At 39.3% G+C, this 15,342-nt stretch overlaps 1 protein-coding gene across 5 annotated transcripts in view; it reads left to right on the top strand.

Annotated features, from left to right (window-relative positions):
* The window catches only part of PCSK5 (proprotein convertase subtilisin/kexin type 5), a 250,123-nt gene that overhangs the window by 148,156 nt on the left and 86,625 nt on the right, over positions 1 to 15,342 (top strand). For all 5 annotated transcript variants that reach the window (XM_032675833.1, XM_032675835.1, XM_032675834.1 and 2 more), the window contains 3 exons: positions 4,350 to 4,467; positions 5,467 to 5,655; positions 14,278 to 14,414. In XM_032675833.1, the coding sequence (XP_032531724.1) occupies positions 4,350 to 4,467; positions 5,467 to 5,655; positions 14,278 to 14,414 (444 nt within the window). The remainder of the gene's footprint in view (positions 1 to 4,349; positions 4,468 to 5,466; positions 5,656 to 14,277; positions 14,415 to 15,342) is intronic.

Genomic DNA, 15,342 nt, shown 5'->3' with positions numbered 1-15,342 from the left:
AGCAAGAATGAAAAAGCATGTTCTTGCATGGCTGTGTTACTGGCTTGTAAAACAGTTATGTGTTTCAGAAATCACCCCCAGTTATCACAGATTTCTCGTCATATATTGACATGAAGTAGCAATATGGCTGAAAGAAGATGAATTCTCATTCAAGATCAGTGTTCTCTTAGATAGGACATGACAAAACAAAACAGTGTAAGCCATGTCATCATAACATTTCTCCTTTTTTGTCCCTTAATTTTCATTAGACAATTGTTTTTCCTGGTTGAAACATTTCTGTATACTAAGCAGTCGACAGAGAAGCAATATAGAATTATTAAAGCGGTACAGAATTAAATCTTTCTTTTTGCAATTAAAATAAGAAATGTAAAAGGTTGGTCAGTTTAAAGTATTTTTGGGATGAGAGTCTCACATCTTCTAGACTTGCTAAGCAACATTTAAGAAAACCACAGTATAAGGTATACTTTAGATTCCTATTCAGTCAATCTCATTTTGGATCAAGATCCTATAGTAACATAAACAAACAAGTTATAATAGTTTACAATCAAACAGATTAATCTAGTTAAGGAAGTTGCATATTCCTCATTTGACAATCTGAAATTATTACCATTTCTCTCTGATGTAATATTTGGTATGTGTATACAAAGTATTTATATTTCAGATGCTACTTTCACAGTATATAGAATACTATAGAGGAAAGGCCAAAAATATACCAGGGATAAAGTATTCTGCAATGCTTTTGTCAGATGAGTAAAATAGCAAGGGAGGCTTAGCATCTAAGTTACTGATGAGACATCTTGATGACAGGCAATAAAACTGCAGCCTAACAAATCCAGTTTAGCTGCACTGGAAATGTTGTTTTTTCAGTATCTGCAGTCTGCATGATTCTGTGTTGTGATTTATCAAGACCAGCTGTTCATATTTCTCTTAGTCAAGTCAAGTGGGGTATACATTCTGCCTTTAGATTTAGGGATAGCTTTGCATACTCTTTGTATATAAATGAGAAAGTTAATGAATTTTCAATAGCAGTTTCAGACAAAAACAAAGGGATTATGAAGAAAGTGGGGAAGTCTCTCCAGCAGCTGAGAAGGCCTTGATTTCATGGTGCACTATTGGAGGAATTGCTGCAGAGATTAATGAAGTCCTGAGAAACATTATTTTCTTTAGTGATAAGATTAAAGAGATCAGTTAAAACTCAGTATTTACATTGTGTTGTGAGAGGCAAGTTTTTCTCTGAAACATGCCATGCATCTGTAAAGCTCTGTGTATGCCTGTTTTTTTGCAGAAATATAAATGATGCGTTACATTGCTGCATGAGTAGAGAGAGAATTCAAGACAGTTCTACCAATGGACAGCTTGATCACAAGATGATCACATTTTTTAATGCCTCAGTTGAGCAAGAGCAACCCTCCTTAGTGGACTCTTGCACTACTCCTTAGTCACCAGCTTACACTGCACAAACCTCGCATTTGTATTTTTTCTTCGAAAGATAAATGTCTTCTTATAAAACAGCCCAATATTCCATCTGATGTCCTTAATGATTCCTAGCATCAACTGAACCCAGCAGGAATTCACAACAGTGGTAATGTAGAGCACATAAGTGGGTTGGTGCAAGGTCTGGAGACATTTTGCACTTGCAATTAACTTAGTCTGCCGTCATCAGCACCTTTCAGATACTGCTTTTATATCTGGGTTAGCAGAAATCAACTCAGTACCATTTGCAAACAAATCAGTGGCAGTTCCAGGTGTTTCCCAGAAGACATTTATGGCCCCATGAGGACTATTCAGGTAATTTTTAACCTCGGAGAGATACACCTTGGTACAGCAATACTAGCATGTATGCAGATGAAAAGACACAATTTGAAGGCAGTAGAGAACAAAATCTGCTTTCTTCTGTAAGACACATCTACTTTGTCTAACTCTGTGATTATTTCCTAAATTGCTGTTACTTAGTCTTTGAAAATTACGGACCTCTACTGGTACCATCAGTTGCTAACCAACCCACTGCATCAAGGGCTTTGAAGTGCAAATGTTGCAGGCAGCCAAATGTCAGCTGTCCACATCCCTGACTGTCAGGAAGTTTTTATTTCAATGCGAAAGCCTTTCAAGGAAAAAATGTACTTCTGTTTCAGCTGTGGAAAGAAAAGAAGCAAGCAGGTGCAGAAATTCTCACTCTCACCTCTACTCTCACGCAAAAGAGTTTAAACATTGAATCATGGACAGTTAACACAACCACATAGCCTTGACTGGTAATTTTTTCTCCTGAATGAAAATTTCTCCTAAATTCTATGTCCCAAGTAATTGTTAGGATGGGAAAGATAGAAAGTTCACTCTTTAGATTTTATTTGCATCTTTAATGTGCATATTAGGGCAAAAAAATTCTAGGATGAGTAGATTAAAAGTCACTTAAGTTTCCATCAAAAGGTCACTGCTTGGTGGTGGCAAAGTTAGGTGCTCTTCTGCCCTTATTTCTGGGTAATAAGGTGAGTTGAGGAGAATCTTGGCTCTTCTTTGAGCTCAGTAGTTGGGTTGAACACACACATATATATAGAACTGGACATTCTGAGTGCTAAGTCAATGTAAATTGCTAATTGTCAGGAATTAAAAATACGTTTTCTGTGAGTTAGCTGAAAAAAATTTTCCATTCCTGAAAATTTAATCCTCACTATTTGAATGTACTACACAGAGTAACTGTGTACAGTTACAGACTATGTGAGTTAAGACTTGTTCCTCCCACTGATTTTCAGAGATGACAGGAGGATTATTAATTAAAATTCTAGTGTACGAACAGACAAATGTCTTCACAGATAAATATGTGCTCATAATCAGATGCGGTTTTTGCAAGATGGCATCTAAGACTAAGGAGATTTCCATCACAGGAGTCTTGTTGACAGTACAAAAAGTTCTTCATTTGAGCTTTCCTTGCCGTCTTTCTGGCTCCCTCTCCCCACATGTAAAAATAGAACATCTCTTTCCCTATCCATTTGTTTTTGAAATACATGAAAGAGAATTCAGAAAGCTGAAGGACGGCTGAATTTAATTATTTTCATGTATTGTAGTTGTGTTTCATTTCTGTACAGGATGCATGCCTCATTTGGAGAAGAGCAGTAGTTGTCTCCTAAGAAACATTTCCATCCTATGTGCACTTCAGTTTGGGGCTTAGGGGGAAGGAGATGGGAAGAAAACCAGTTCATTACACAGTCATTACACCTTGCAGTATTTTCCACTGAAGAACCCTTTTCAGCTGGCAGTTTCAGACAGTATTAGGTACTGCCATGTTTGGAAGATGAGATCCTTAAACATTGATTATCTTTATGCTTTCAACTGTATTTGTTTGATAAGGTTGGGGATTTTTTGGGGGTAAGAATCCTTTGAATTCTGTTTTGGCAATAGATAGAGATTGCTATCACAAACCCTCTGCAAAGTGCGGTTGGGACGACTTACACCATGCTTTGTTGCATTGTTGGTTAAAATAGCACTTACATTTTTCTGAGGGTTTCCTGGTAAAACTGTCCTGGTAGCAGGCAAAACTCATGTATTGATATTTCTAATCTAATCTCCTCCATGTGGAAGCTTTTTTCTTTCACTCCTTCTGCTGTCAGAACTTTATCAAAAGCCCTAACTGGACACAATAAAACAACATGTCTAGCAGCTCTTCTAATTCAGCAAAATACATTTGCAAGGTTCTGTTTTGATTGGAACAGTATCCAAAACCATACAGCTGATTCAATAAGTGCTTTTCACCCTCATCATGCACAACTTTAGGAAACTGTTGGCTCTACCTGGTTGTTTTATTGGTGGCAACCATATTGCATACAGGAACAGGAGAGCATCTACATGCTGCTTACACTCAGGGAAGTTAAGAGAATACAACAGTTACAAAAGACGGTCTGTTCCATCTTAAATTTATTGTCTCACTTACCTTTAATACAGGTACATGTATGTGTTTGGTACTGGAGTAACAGAAATAACCTTCCTCTGGTTTTTTACACTTTTTAATATTATCTCTTATAAGAGGGCAAAATTAAGGCGCATGGACAAAGGGTAATCAGAGGCAATTTTACTCTCTGGCCTTCTGCAGTTGTCATGGTAGGTAGCTCCTACCATGCTAGATAGCAATGTAAGTAGCTCCTCATGCCACTTCTGTAAGAAAGCAGTGAACAGGTTTAGTGAATAAATTAGGTGTAGTCATTAATGTTTCTGGCAGTGAGATTTTTGAGCTTTGAGAGAAAGCAAGGAAGAAGTAGAAAATAAGCAGCTGCTGTTAGGATGTGACTCTCTGGAATTAATCTATGATGAAAACCGAAGTTTTTTGTTATAACTGCAACCATTCTGTTTGTACCTTGCAGTGAGCCACCTCTATGGATTTGGACTGATGGATGCTGAAGCAATGGTGATAGAAGCAGAAAAGTGGACAACAGTCCCTCCACAGCATGTGTGTGTGGAGAACACAGATCGGCAAATCAAGTAATACCCGCTACCAAAACTCTTGCTGGCATAAATTTATGGAAAGAGTTTGGGTATAATTTACCCCTCCCTTGCATTTTGAAAGCTATACCGGGAATCTCTGTCACATTCACAGATGTCAGGTCATTTGCCTGTAAACATTGTTCCCTATAGTGCTTGGGGAAAGGCCCTAGTTTAAAGAACACCTATCAGGTGTAAAACAGGCCAGACTGGGTAACAGTAAATTTTGATATAGATGATGCACCAAAGAACAATGTTTGGTTGAGTGCACTTCAGTCACCCTTGTAAGAAAAGTACAGACTTACCAGTCCAGGATCTAACAAGCAAATATGCTTTCCATACTCTCTCAGATAGTCTTAGGAGAGTATCTAGCTCAGAGCCTAAGACTAAACTTTTTCACTTGCTGGGATAGGGTGTCTATAGAACCAGTCTTAAGAGCAAAATTCTCTTTGTGCACTGTATGCATATAGAGACAGCATCAGTTATAAGGCACACTTTCAAAGCATTAAGATTATTGTTTGATAATTATATTTGACAGGCTTGATCCATAACTGGTGTGGTCTGCAAGGATACCATGCCAATTTAAAACACATGCCATTCAGTACAGTTAATATGTAATACTTGCTGTTACGTAAGCAAGGACTATAACTATGCCAGGCATTTCCTGGGGTTTAGCAACCAGCTGTGATCCCATGACAATCCTAGCAAGTCTCAGCTGGCCACTAATCCACAAAAATGCCCTGTCTGAAAGACTTATTCCTATTTTACCTTGTGTACATGCTTAACAGAAATACAGGCCATTAGCCATTAGCTGCAGCAAAATAATTACCCTGTGATAATATTTTTAACTAGGAAGTACATATTAAAACTAATGGTTATAGGCTACCGAATTCTCAGTTGTCCCACACTGTCATTCACTACTAAACAAAAAATATGTGGTTGTCTATTTTACACAAAAAACAAGAAATTATAATGTTGTTTGCTATGTTTCTATTATAGAACAATACGACCTGACAGCGTTGTCCGTTCAATTTACAAAGCCACTGGCTGTTCAGATAATCCTAACCACCATGTGATCTACTTGGAGCATGTGGTTGTGCGCATCACTATTACTCACCCTCGGCGTGGAGACTTGGCAATTTACCTAACCTCTCCATCTGGAACTAGGTCACAGCTCTTGGCCAACAGGTATAGTATGACAACACAGCTTCACAGTACAGTCAGCATGCAGAGCCTGTGCTGAGATGTCCCTGTCAGCAAAGAATAGACAAGTCATTACAGCAGGGTTGCTGGCAGACACAGGCTAATTATTTTTTCTAATAGAGCTGGGCAGAGTGAAGTACAAATGAACTCAAAAATTATGATCTCAGTGTAAGAGTAGTCTGTAAAACTGTTGAAGGATATAATCTCCAAAATAAAGATTAGTTAATTCTGATAGTCTTTTGTGGTTCACAAGTTGTTAGATAGCTGGAAATGTGAAGAAAATAGTAACAGGCTTAGTGTTTATAAGGAAGCTGAATGGAAGTGTTTCTATGTACTATAGCCATTTATTTTTTATTTTGCTCTTTTCTTTTCCATTTTTTTTGATGGGAATAAAAATCAGCAGTGGTTCTTTACTGCTATTTTCTTTAAGTTCCTGGTGTTACCAATTTCTGTATCCTGTTTTTCAAAGTAAGTATACTCAACCCATGAAAAGCTCATAATAGGACAACACTGACATTTTCTTGGAAGAAAACATTGACAGACTTTGCAGGTAAATCTCACTAAATCCATGATCAACACCACTACCTCCTACCAGAGATGATTGAGGCATTAAGACACATCAGAAACCTTCTCACACTTTACCCCATTTACAAATGTGCAAATAAGTTACATTTGCACTAAGAAATGCTTCTGTAGTTCTCCATGTGGCTAGAAATATTCTTCCCAATGGGACCATAGTATGATAGGGAATCTTTTTTTCCTTAGTGACTAGCAGATTTAGATGACGGCCATTCTGTTAGACACAATGCTTGGCTCCCAAATAAAAGTTGATGTTAGTGATGTTATGTGTCTCAGAAACTGCAAAAGCTGCCATATATTAAACCTGTGTTATAAGAACTCTTCTGCCATCATGCTTAAGTCTTCTCAGAAGTTTATATCCCTAGTCCTACTCTCCAGGACTTTTAATGAACTGGGAATGGCCTGCATTCCAGACTGCTCTTCATCCATGCTTCCACAGCTAGAAATGCTGACTGTCTAGCTCTGGAGACTTGTGTGTCCTCCTGTACCTCAGTGGTAGAAGGACTTATCTTTCCTCTTGAAAAAAAAGGACTTGTTTGGAGACAGTCAGATGGACGTGGTTCTGATTGAAGTGTGAATGTCCATTTTCATGAGAGATCATGTTAATATAAAAGAAAAGGTGTGCTGAAAATACTCTTCAAGCTATAGACATTAATTTTTCAAATGGACAGAAAGTTGTCTTGGAATTTTGGGGTCCTCTAGAATATCTCCTCTGCTGTCAGAGCCTTGATGATATAAGCACATAGGCACACACATCTGTGTATCTCCCTGCTACACTACTACGCTGAACAAAGAATTTGTCCTCTGCTAACCAGTGCAGAGGCAGGCTTCTCTTGTAAGTTATGAAACAGGCTTTTGTTTTTCTGTTTGAAGAAATCCTTTTTTAGTTTTCTTTTCAGTTTTCACACAGCAGTCCTTCCTTGGTCCAAAGTGAAAAAAATTGAAAGTCCTCCAACTAGGTATCCAAACGAAACAATCTTGTGTAAACCCAGTGGTCTTAACATAGCTAACTTTTGGCTGTAGGCTTTCATGTGTTGCAGCTGACCCACAGCAAGTGGGATAAACATTCCAGTATTCACAGTTCACCTCTGGTGATGACTGTTATGTGGAATAGGTACGAAATTTGATTCAATCAGTTTCTCTGTAACCCCTGCTCCACAGAAAGTAATTACTTTTCATACCTGTCATAGAGAGAGAGAATGCAAATATATGTATTAAAATAAGGGGAAGTTCAGCTGGTTTTTTATACTACAGTATCACAAGACTAGCCAGAAAACAAAGAAACCTGAAAGGCCTTTTCATGTTTTGGCACTTCCCAAAAACCAAATTATTCATGACAGAGCTCATAAAGTCACACCAGAAATTCTCTTCCCATGGGAACTTCAGAGATATACTGACTAGTAATCACATTTTGCTGAAACAAACAACAAGCCCTTTCTTAACGTGAAGAAATGGATATGAATACAATACTTTTCAAAATGGTGTTTCAAAAAGGCTTGTTTTATTTGGTCTGGCTGTAAGAAGTCATACGGCTTAAAGGCCTGGAAATTAGTAGTATGCTGAATGTTGTTAAGTGTATGTTTTAGCATCATTTTATAGAATAAAACTTGAAGTAGGAATGTTGTTGTTCACTAATATGAAAAATTAGTTATGAGGTTCTTGAATCTTAAAGTGTTAAAAATCAGAATAAATGCATTCAAGTATAAGCATGCATGGAGAGATACATTGGCAGCAAGCAGTCTGGCTTTTTTTAAATATGCAGAGGTCACAGACGCTCTTATACATTGCTGCTACCTGACTTAGATGCTTTCTCAGACGTACAAGACTTTTTAATGCACACATACATGATTAATAACAGCAATATCAGCTGTTTTTACTGAACCCAGGGAAAACCTCATTGCTTTACTGTTAATCATTTGGGTTTAATTTGAAACAGTTTGCTGGTAAAATGTATTTAAGTGCAAAAGGTATATTTTACATGTGCACTTCTTCTCCCCCAATTCTGGATGAAAAGTCATTGTGTGTAGATTCTGGTGCATTGACAAGTAGGTCCCTCAAGGCAGTATCTGGCCTTTTTTCTGCATATTTTATCCCTAATGTTGGCATCCCCTAAAATGACTTCAGTAAGAAAATTTGTTAGTCAGAGTCAATATGGATTCCTTTGCAGTCATTTGGTGGATTACACTGTCACTGGCTTGAGCTTTATGTGCATTCCTCAAAAACTACATTACAAGGAACATCTGCTTTGTTGTTTCGAAAGTGCTAAACATGATTACATTGGATGTACTGCAGCAGAGGAAAATAAAGGCTAGGAAAGTGCTGGCTGGTGTGAGGATGAGGCTACAGTTAAGACCAATGGGGAACAGTATCCCCTTTTTGAAAACAATTGGTCATTGGATTTGGCAGCGTGGGTTTCTGAGTGTTTTTTGAGACATACCAAGGTCAGTTCTAACAAACATTCAGTACAGGGAGGTTATGGAGGGGAGGCTAAACACAAAGGGGATAGAAGAAGCAAACTTAGGGCCCATTTGTCTCCCACTGAGGTCATGGCTTATTTAATTCTTGCCTTTAAATTTAAAGCAGCTGTTGCCACTTGAACTGCATAACTGAAATATCTCAGCCACGTGGTGGCAACTTTCCAGGCCACTAGCTTCCTATGCTTATGTGGCACTGACATTAGTAATACTTCTGTTCACTAACAAAGGGAAGTATTTTCATGACCATCTTTTCCTATCATGAAACCTTAGACAATCAGTAAATTTTAATAATACCCTCCTCTGCAGGAAACTCTTAGACCAAAAACAAGATATTCTTATCTAGTCTTTCCCACTAGGTTGCTTCGTAAAAAGTCTTGGCAATCAAAAGTAGAAGAAACCTTTCTTTATAGGTGCTCATCTTTATTGCAATACTCTAATATTAAACAAAAACAACATTACATTTTATGTATCCAAATCTGATGAAAAGTATAGGGCCAACCTTCATTCTGAGTGTCCCTGTTATACAGTAACTGAAAAGATCTCTGAGGTGGTATTAATAAGTCCACAATATATAATAATCTGTAACAGTCAATTAACAATTCATCAGACCGCGTACTAATCATTTACTTATCCATGATAATCTGCTTGATAAATGTGTCCTTGATATGAATTTTGACTTGGCATCTGTTGGGACAGGTACAATTTTGGAAGAATTTGTAACAGAAAGTTAGGAATTCAGTTTTTGCTAGGAAGGCTTTCTGCCTAACTCTTTCTCAAAGGCAGTTTCAGTGCTTTCTCCCCTCACATAGCAAGAGAAGTTGTCAGTCTCTCTCCCTGATAGGTGAGAGGAGACATGCCCTAACAGACATGCACAGAGGTCTTGGGAAGGCAGAGGAGAAACAGAGAGGATAAAAGGGGTCCTGAGTGGGCAGGAACTCACCTTCTGCCCCTGAAGGCCCGATGCGCCGCATTGTAAAAAAGTGGTCCTTGCGTCTGAAATAAACCTTTTTTTCAATCCTTCCACTGCCTTGGCATTCTTGGGAAGAATACCTGCATACGTTTTACTTTACAGCATCAACCTGACATATAACAAAGTTACCATCTCGACTGGTTCCATGCTCCTTAAAAGATCCTTTTCCATATATATTTCTTTCTGGATAAGGAAAGTACACCTGAACATCTGATCATTTAATTCATTCATTTAACACCACTTAAAATGAAGTCCTTGTATTGCCTCAGAGATTCTTTGATTTGAGAGTTTAGTGCATAAGCAAAGCAACTCAGAAGAACTTGGACCATTGTGTATGTACAGCATGCATGTACAGACAGCCTCAGTCAGTATATTTCTGTTTTGTTTTTGATTGTTCTTTTGATCTGTCTGTAGCTTTTTGACTCATTTGCAGAAACACAATACATATATTCAAAGATTCAAATTTAGACTTTACCTTATAAAATTCAAATCTTTCCCAAAGCAGTATTCTTTAAAAAAGCTAGTCAGTTTTCTCTGAAATAATATTACTAGATTTTCACCATTTCCATGGGTGGAAGCTTACAGTTCCAATCATAGCATATTTTAGGTAAAGATGTTTTTCTAAACATAAGATATTGGATTTTTGTCTTTTCCTCCCAAAATTGCTTAAAAGAATGATGCATTATTAAAATGTAAATCTGACAACAATTTAAAATTTCAAAATAAGGCAAACATACTCCAACAAAAACTATTATGCAAAATATTAGGCTAATTAGAGTAAAAATAAACAGCAGTTTGTGTTTCAATGTATGCAAATAGAAGCCCAGAGGATACAAAATTTACAGCGTAATTACACAGTAGTTATATAATACTATATAATTTGCAGAACCACAGAATCACAGAATATGCTGAGTTGGAAGGGACCCATATGGATCATCGAGTCCAACCCTTAGCCCTGCACAGGACCATCCCCAAGATTCACACCATGTGCCTGAGAGTGTTGTCCAATGCTTCTTGAACTCTGTCAGGCTTGGTACTGTGACCACTTCCCTGGGGAGCCTGTTCAGTGCCCAGCCACCCTCTGGGTGAAGAACCTTTTTCTGATATCCAATCTAAATCTCCCCTGACTCGACTTCAGGCCATTCCCTTGGGTCCTGTCACTAGTCACCACAGAGAAGAGATCAGTGTCTGCCCCTCCTCTTCCCCTCATGAGGAGATTGTAGACTGCAATGAAGTCTCCCCTCAGTCTCCTCTTCTCCCGGCCAAACACACCAAGTGACCTCAGCTGCCCCTCAGATGGCTTCTTCTCAAGGCCCTTCACCATCTTTGTTGTCCTCCTTTAGACACTCTCTAATAGCTTAATATCTTTCTTATATCGTGGTACCCAAAACTGCCACAATATTCAAGGTGAGACCTCACCAGTGCAGAAACAGAGCAGGACAGTCACCTCCCTTGACCAGCTGGTGATCTCATTCTGCAATCTGTATGTACATCTGGGGTTGTCCCACCCCAGGTGCAGAATCTGGCACTTCCCCTTGTTGAACTTCATATGGTTGGTGCTTACCCAATCCTCTGATTTGTTGAGATACCTCTGCAGGGCCTCCCTGCCTTAAAGGGAGTCAACAGCTCCTCCAAGTTTTGTATCATCTGCAGACTTACTTAGCATCCCTTCCAGTCCTGTGTCCAGGTCATTTATGAAGATGTTGAAGAGCACAGGGTCTAAGATGGAGCCCACTAGTGACAGATCACTGGTCTGATGTTACCCTGTTCACTGTTACCCTCTGTGCTCGACCTGTGAGCATAGGGGAATAGTGAATTGGGTAATCTAGTTGCCTCGATGGCAAAGAGAAATATTGCTGCCTTGTTGCACTGACAGGGTGTTTAGAAATTAATACATTAGTCATCAGACAACAACAATATGGCAACAGTATGACAATTTGACTAACAGTTGGAAATAATCTCTATAATGACGTAAAATGAACATACTTGCATGCGAATTCTAGGTAATAACTGTGTAATAATTTTTACCTTTTCAGTAAACAATAAGTGCCACATGTTTGTGAGATTTTGCTGTATTCAGAGAACTGATTTAATAGTGACATGAAACAGGCCCATTCTGCTGCCAGAATATATTTACATATACACACGTAGGTGCACATACAGAGGCACAGAACTGCATCAGAAGAAATTCTCACACAATTATCAGTGAAAATTAAGATAATTCTAAATGTATATTTTAATTTAATTTTATGAGCTCTGATAGATTAGAATACTGTCATCATCATGGCTGGGCTTCGCGAACGAAGATTTGGGAAGGGCTCTTACCCATGTTTGTTACAAGTGCGTTGGTGGCTAAAAAGGCCAATACGAGATAGGCATGACCGGTTGCAAAAGGCACAGCAGAAAGACTCCTTAGGTGGTGTATTCTGCAAGGCACGATTCTTTCTGCGTTATCTTTTCTCCTCAAGAGTGGTCCTGCATGTGTTCTCAAAAGCATCAGCAGTGTTATAGATGGTGTGTCTCCAGACCTCCCGATTGGAGGCCAGAGTAGACCAGTTATGATTATCAGTATGGCCAAGGCTGAGATGTTGTTTCAGGGAGTCCTTGTATCTTGTCTTTGGGGCTCCTCTCTTGCGGCAGCTGGTGGCAAGTTCACCATAAAGCAAGATCTTAGGGAGGCGGTGGTCCTTCATCCTGGAGACGTGCCCTGCCCAACACAGCTGTGTTCTCAGCAACATGACCTCAATAAATATTATTATAAGCATTCATTTAAAATGGAAAAAGCACAAATGGCAAGTTGAATATGAGTCACCAGTGTGCCCTGGCAGCCAGGAGGGCCAACCGTGTCCTGGGGGCCATCGGGTCAGTCGAGGGAGGTGATTGCCCCACTCGACACTGTACTGGTGTATTCCCAGCTTGAGTACTGTGTGCAGGTTTGGGCACCACAATATAAGAAAGATGCAAAGCTATAGGAGAGTGTCCAAAGGAGAGCTACAAAAATGGTGAAGAGTCTAGAGGGAAGGCCATATGAGGAGCAGCTGAGATCACTTGGCTTGTTCAGCCTGGAGAAGAGAATGAGGGGAGACCTATAACAGCCTACGTCTTCCTTACAAGGAGAAGCAGAGAGGCAGGCGTTGATCTCCTCTCTGGTGACCAGTGACAGGACCCAAGGGAATAGCATGAAGCTGTGTCTGGGGAGTTAGGTTGCATATTAGGAAAAGGTTCTTCATCCAGGGGGTGGTTGGGCACTGGAACAGGCTCCCCAGGGAAGTGGTCATGACACTAAGCCTACCAGAGTTCAAGAATTTTTGGACAATGCTCTCAGGCACATGGTGTGATTATGGGGACTGTGTTGTGTAGGACCAGGAGCTGAACTTTGATGATCCTTGTAGATCCCTTCCAACTGTATGATGCTATGTTTCTGTGTTTGAAATGAGAGCATGAAAATCAGCTTTTGGCTGAGCCCTATAAAGTGCATGGTCCATACAGTTTCCATGGCAGTAAGTGTGGATATGCTGTACCTGACCCCATGCCTCTGACTGACCTAAGCTCCCAGCAAGAACTATGGTGTTTTATTCATATTCTGTGTGGCGGTTTTCACCAGAAGTGTTCTTACAAAAGTATCCTGTTTTCCCAATGCTTGCTGAACTTCACTACCTTTTGAGAATAAAGCTTGAAATTAGCTTAGAAAATAACAGTAAAAAGTCACAAGTGCAAATGTCATAAATGTTAATCTAGTCCAATGCTGGATTTTTCTCTGTTTTATGGAAAAGCATTTTAAATTTATTGGATTTTCTGCTGTAGACATCTTGTTTAATTAAAAAATATTTAAGCATGGCTATTACCAGTGGAATTTTCACACATAAAGACCAAATTAAAATAGTGATAAATATAATACATACGTATATATGCATGTATAAACAGATATACATACATATAGCAAAAGGAGGGGCAAGGAAAACCTCCATTCTTTACTGGACATGGACGGGAATATAGTTATCAAAGATGAGGAAAAGGCTGAGGTATTTAACACCTTCTTTGTCTCGATTTTCAACAGTAAGACTGGTTCTCCTGAAGACAACTGGCTTCTGGAGCTTGTAGAAAGAGATAATAATCTGAACAGCCCCCTTGTAATCCAAAAGGAAACAGTTAGTGACCTACTGAGCTGCTTGGATCCCCACAAGTCTATGGGACCAGATGGGATCCACCTAAGGGTGATGAGGGAGCTGGCAGAAGAGCTCGCCAAGACTCTCTCCATCATCTACCAACAGTCCTGGCTCACTGGGGAGGTCCCAGATGATTGGAAGTTGGCAAATGTCACGCCAATCCACAAAAAGGGCCAGAAGGAGGACCTGGCAAACTGCAGGCCCATCAGCCTGACCTCAGTGCCTGGCAAGGTTATGGAGCAGATCATCCTCAGTGCAATCACACAGCACCTACAGGATGTAGGAGAAGAGATCAGACCCAGCCAACACGGGTTTAGGAAGGGCTGATTAGGATACTCTTCAAGAGTATTCATCCTCAGAGGCATAGCTCTACAGAAAAGAAGTTTCCTTGAAATAATGTCCTGATTTGTTTTAGGCTATTTGATCATTCCATGGAAGGATTCAAAAACTGGGAGTTTATGACTACTCACTGCTGGAGTGAAAAAGCAGCAGGTGACTGGATCTTGGAAATCTGTGACACTCCATCTCAGCTGCGAAATTTCAAGACTCCAGGTATGACTGTAACCATTATTTGGGCTCTGTGAATTCTGAAGAATGCTTGCTGTTTTCCACCTTTTATTTACAGCTGAAACATCTCATTGGCTTTAGTGTGAAGGCAGAGTTGGTAAGAGCATTATTCTTAATTTCAGTTATCAATGCACTCTTCATTTTTGTGTCACTGTTATTTGCCATTTAAGACACATGGTTCACTTTTATTCTGAACTTATTCCTGGTTTCCAGGAAAATTTCATGAGGATAGAAAGTAAAATTCCCTCTTTCTTGCAGTTGCATGTGTTGCATCAAAAAATAGAAAGAGATGTTGGCCATTTAGAGCTACATCATACTAGACAGATCCCTGTGCCATCTGACAGGTTACCAAGAGTCAGTGCTTTAAAGAAAACCAAATCTTTACTAGTCACAGTTTTCAAGGAAAAAGATACAAAACTGTCTGAAACCTCATGTACCACATTTGAATGAAATTATGGTATCTTCATCTGTGTTCTTGGATGTTGAATATAGATTTATCAGGCAGATCTTCAACACAAGTTAGAGCAGCCCAGAGTTATTCTGCTGTAAGAGTTTTGCCTGTTACTTTCATGACTGATATAGGGCCTGTATTTACTTGGTCTGTATCGACTGTATAGGGCCCAGGAATTTATTTTCATGTTGTTTTTCTCTGCTTTGTATTTATTAGCCTACCCATAAGAAAAAGTGGCATTTATAATTTTTTACATAACTAAAAAATCTCAACTTTACAAGAGAAAGAAATTCACAGCTCGTTATCACTGGTAGGTTGCATGGTGGTCCTGTGTGTATGGACAGCATGCTCAGAGCTGGCAGTTATCCATTCATGAACCATGCTCCTAGAAGATTTTTTGTGGCTGCAGGCACTTCTTCTTCTTTTAATTCCCACTGCACGGTTCAGTTTCATTCACATATT

Source organism: Chiroxiphia lanceolata, chromosome Z, assembly GCF_009829145.1.
Source record: "Chiroxiphia lanceolata isolate bChiLan1 chromosome Z, bChiLan1.pri, whole genome shotgun sequence".
NCBI lineage: Eukaryota > Metazoa > Chordata > Aves > Passeriformes > Pipridae > Chiroxiphia > Chiroxiphia lanceolata.
This window is presented reverse-complemented; position numbering and strand designations above follow the sequence as displayed.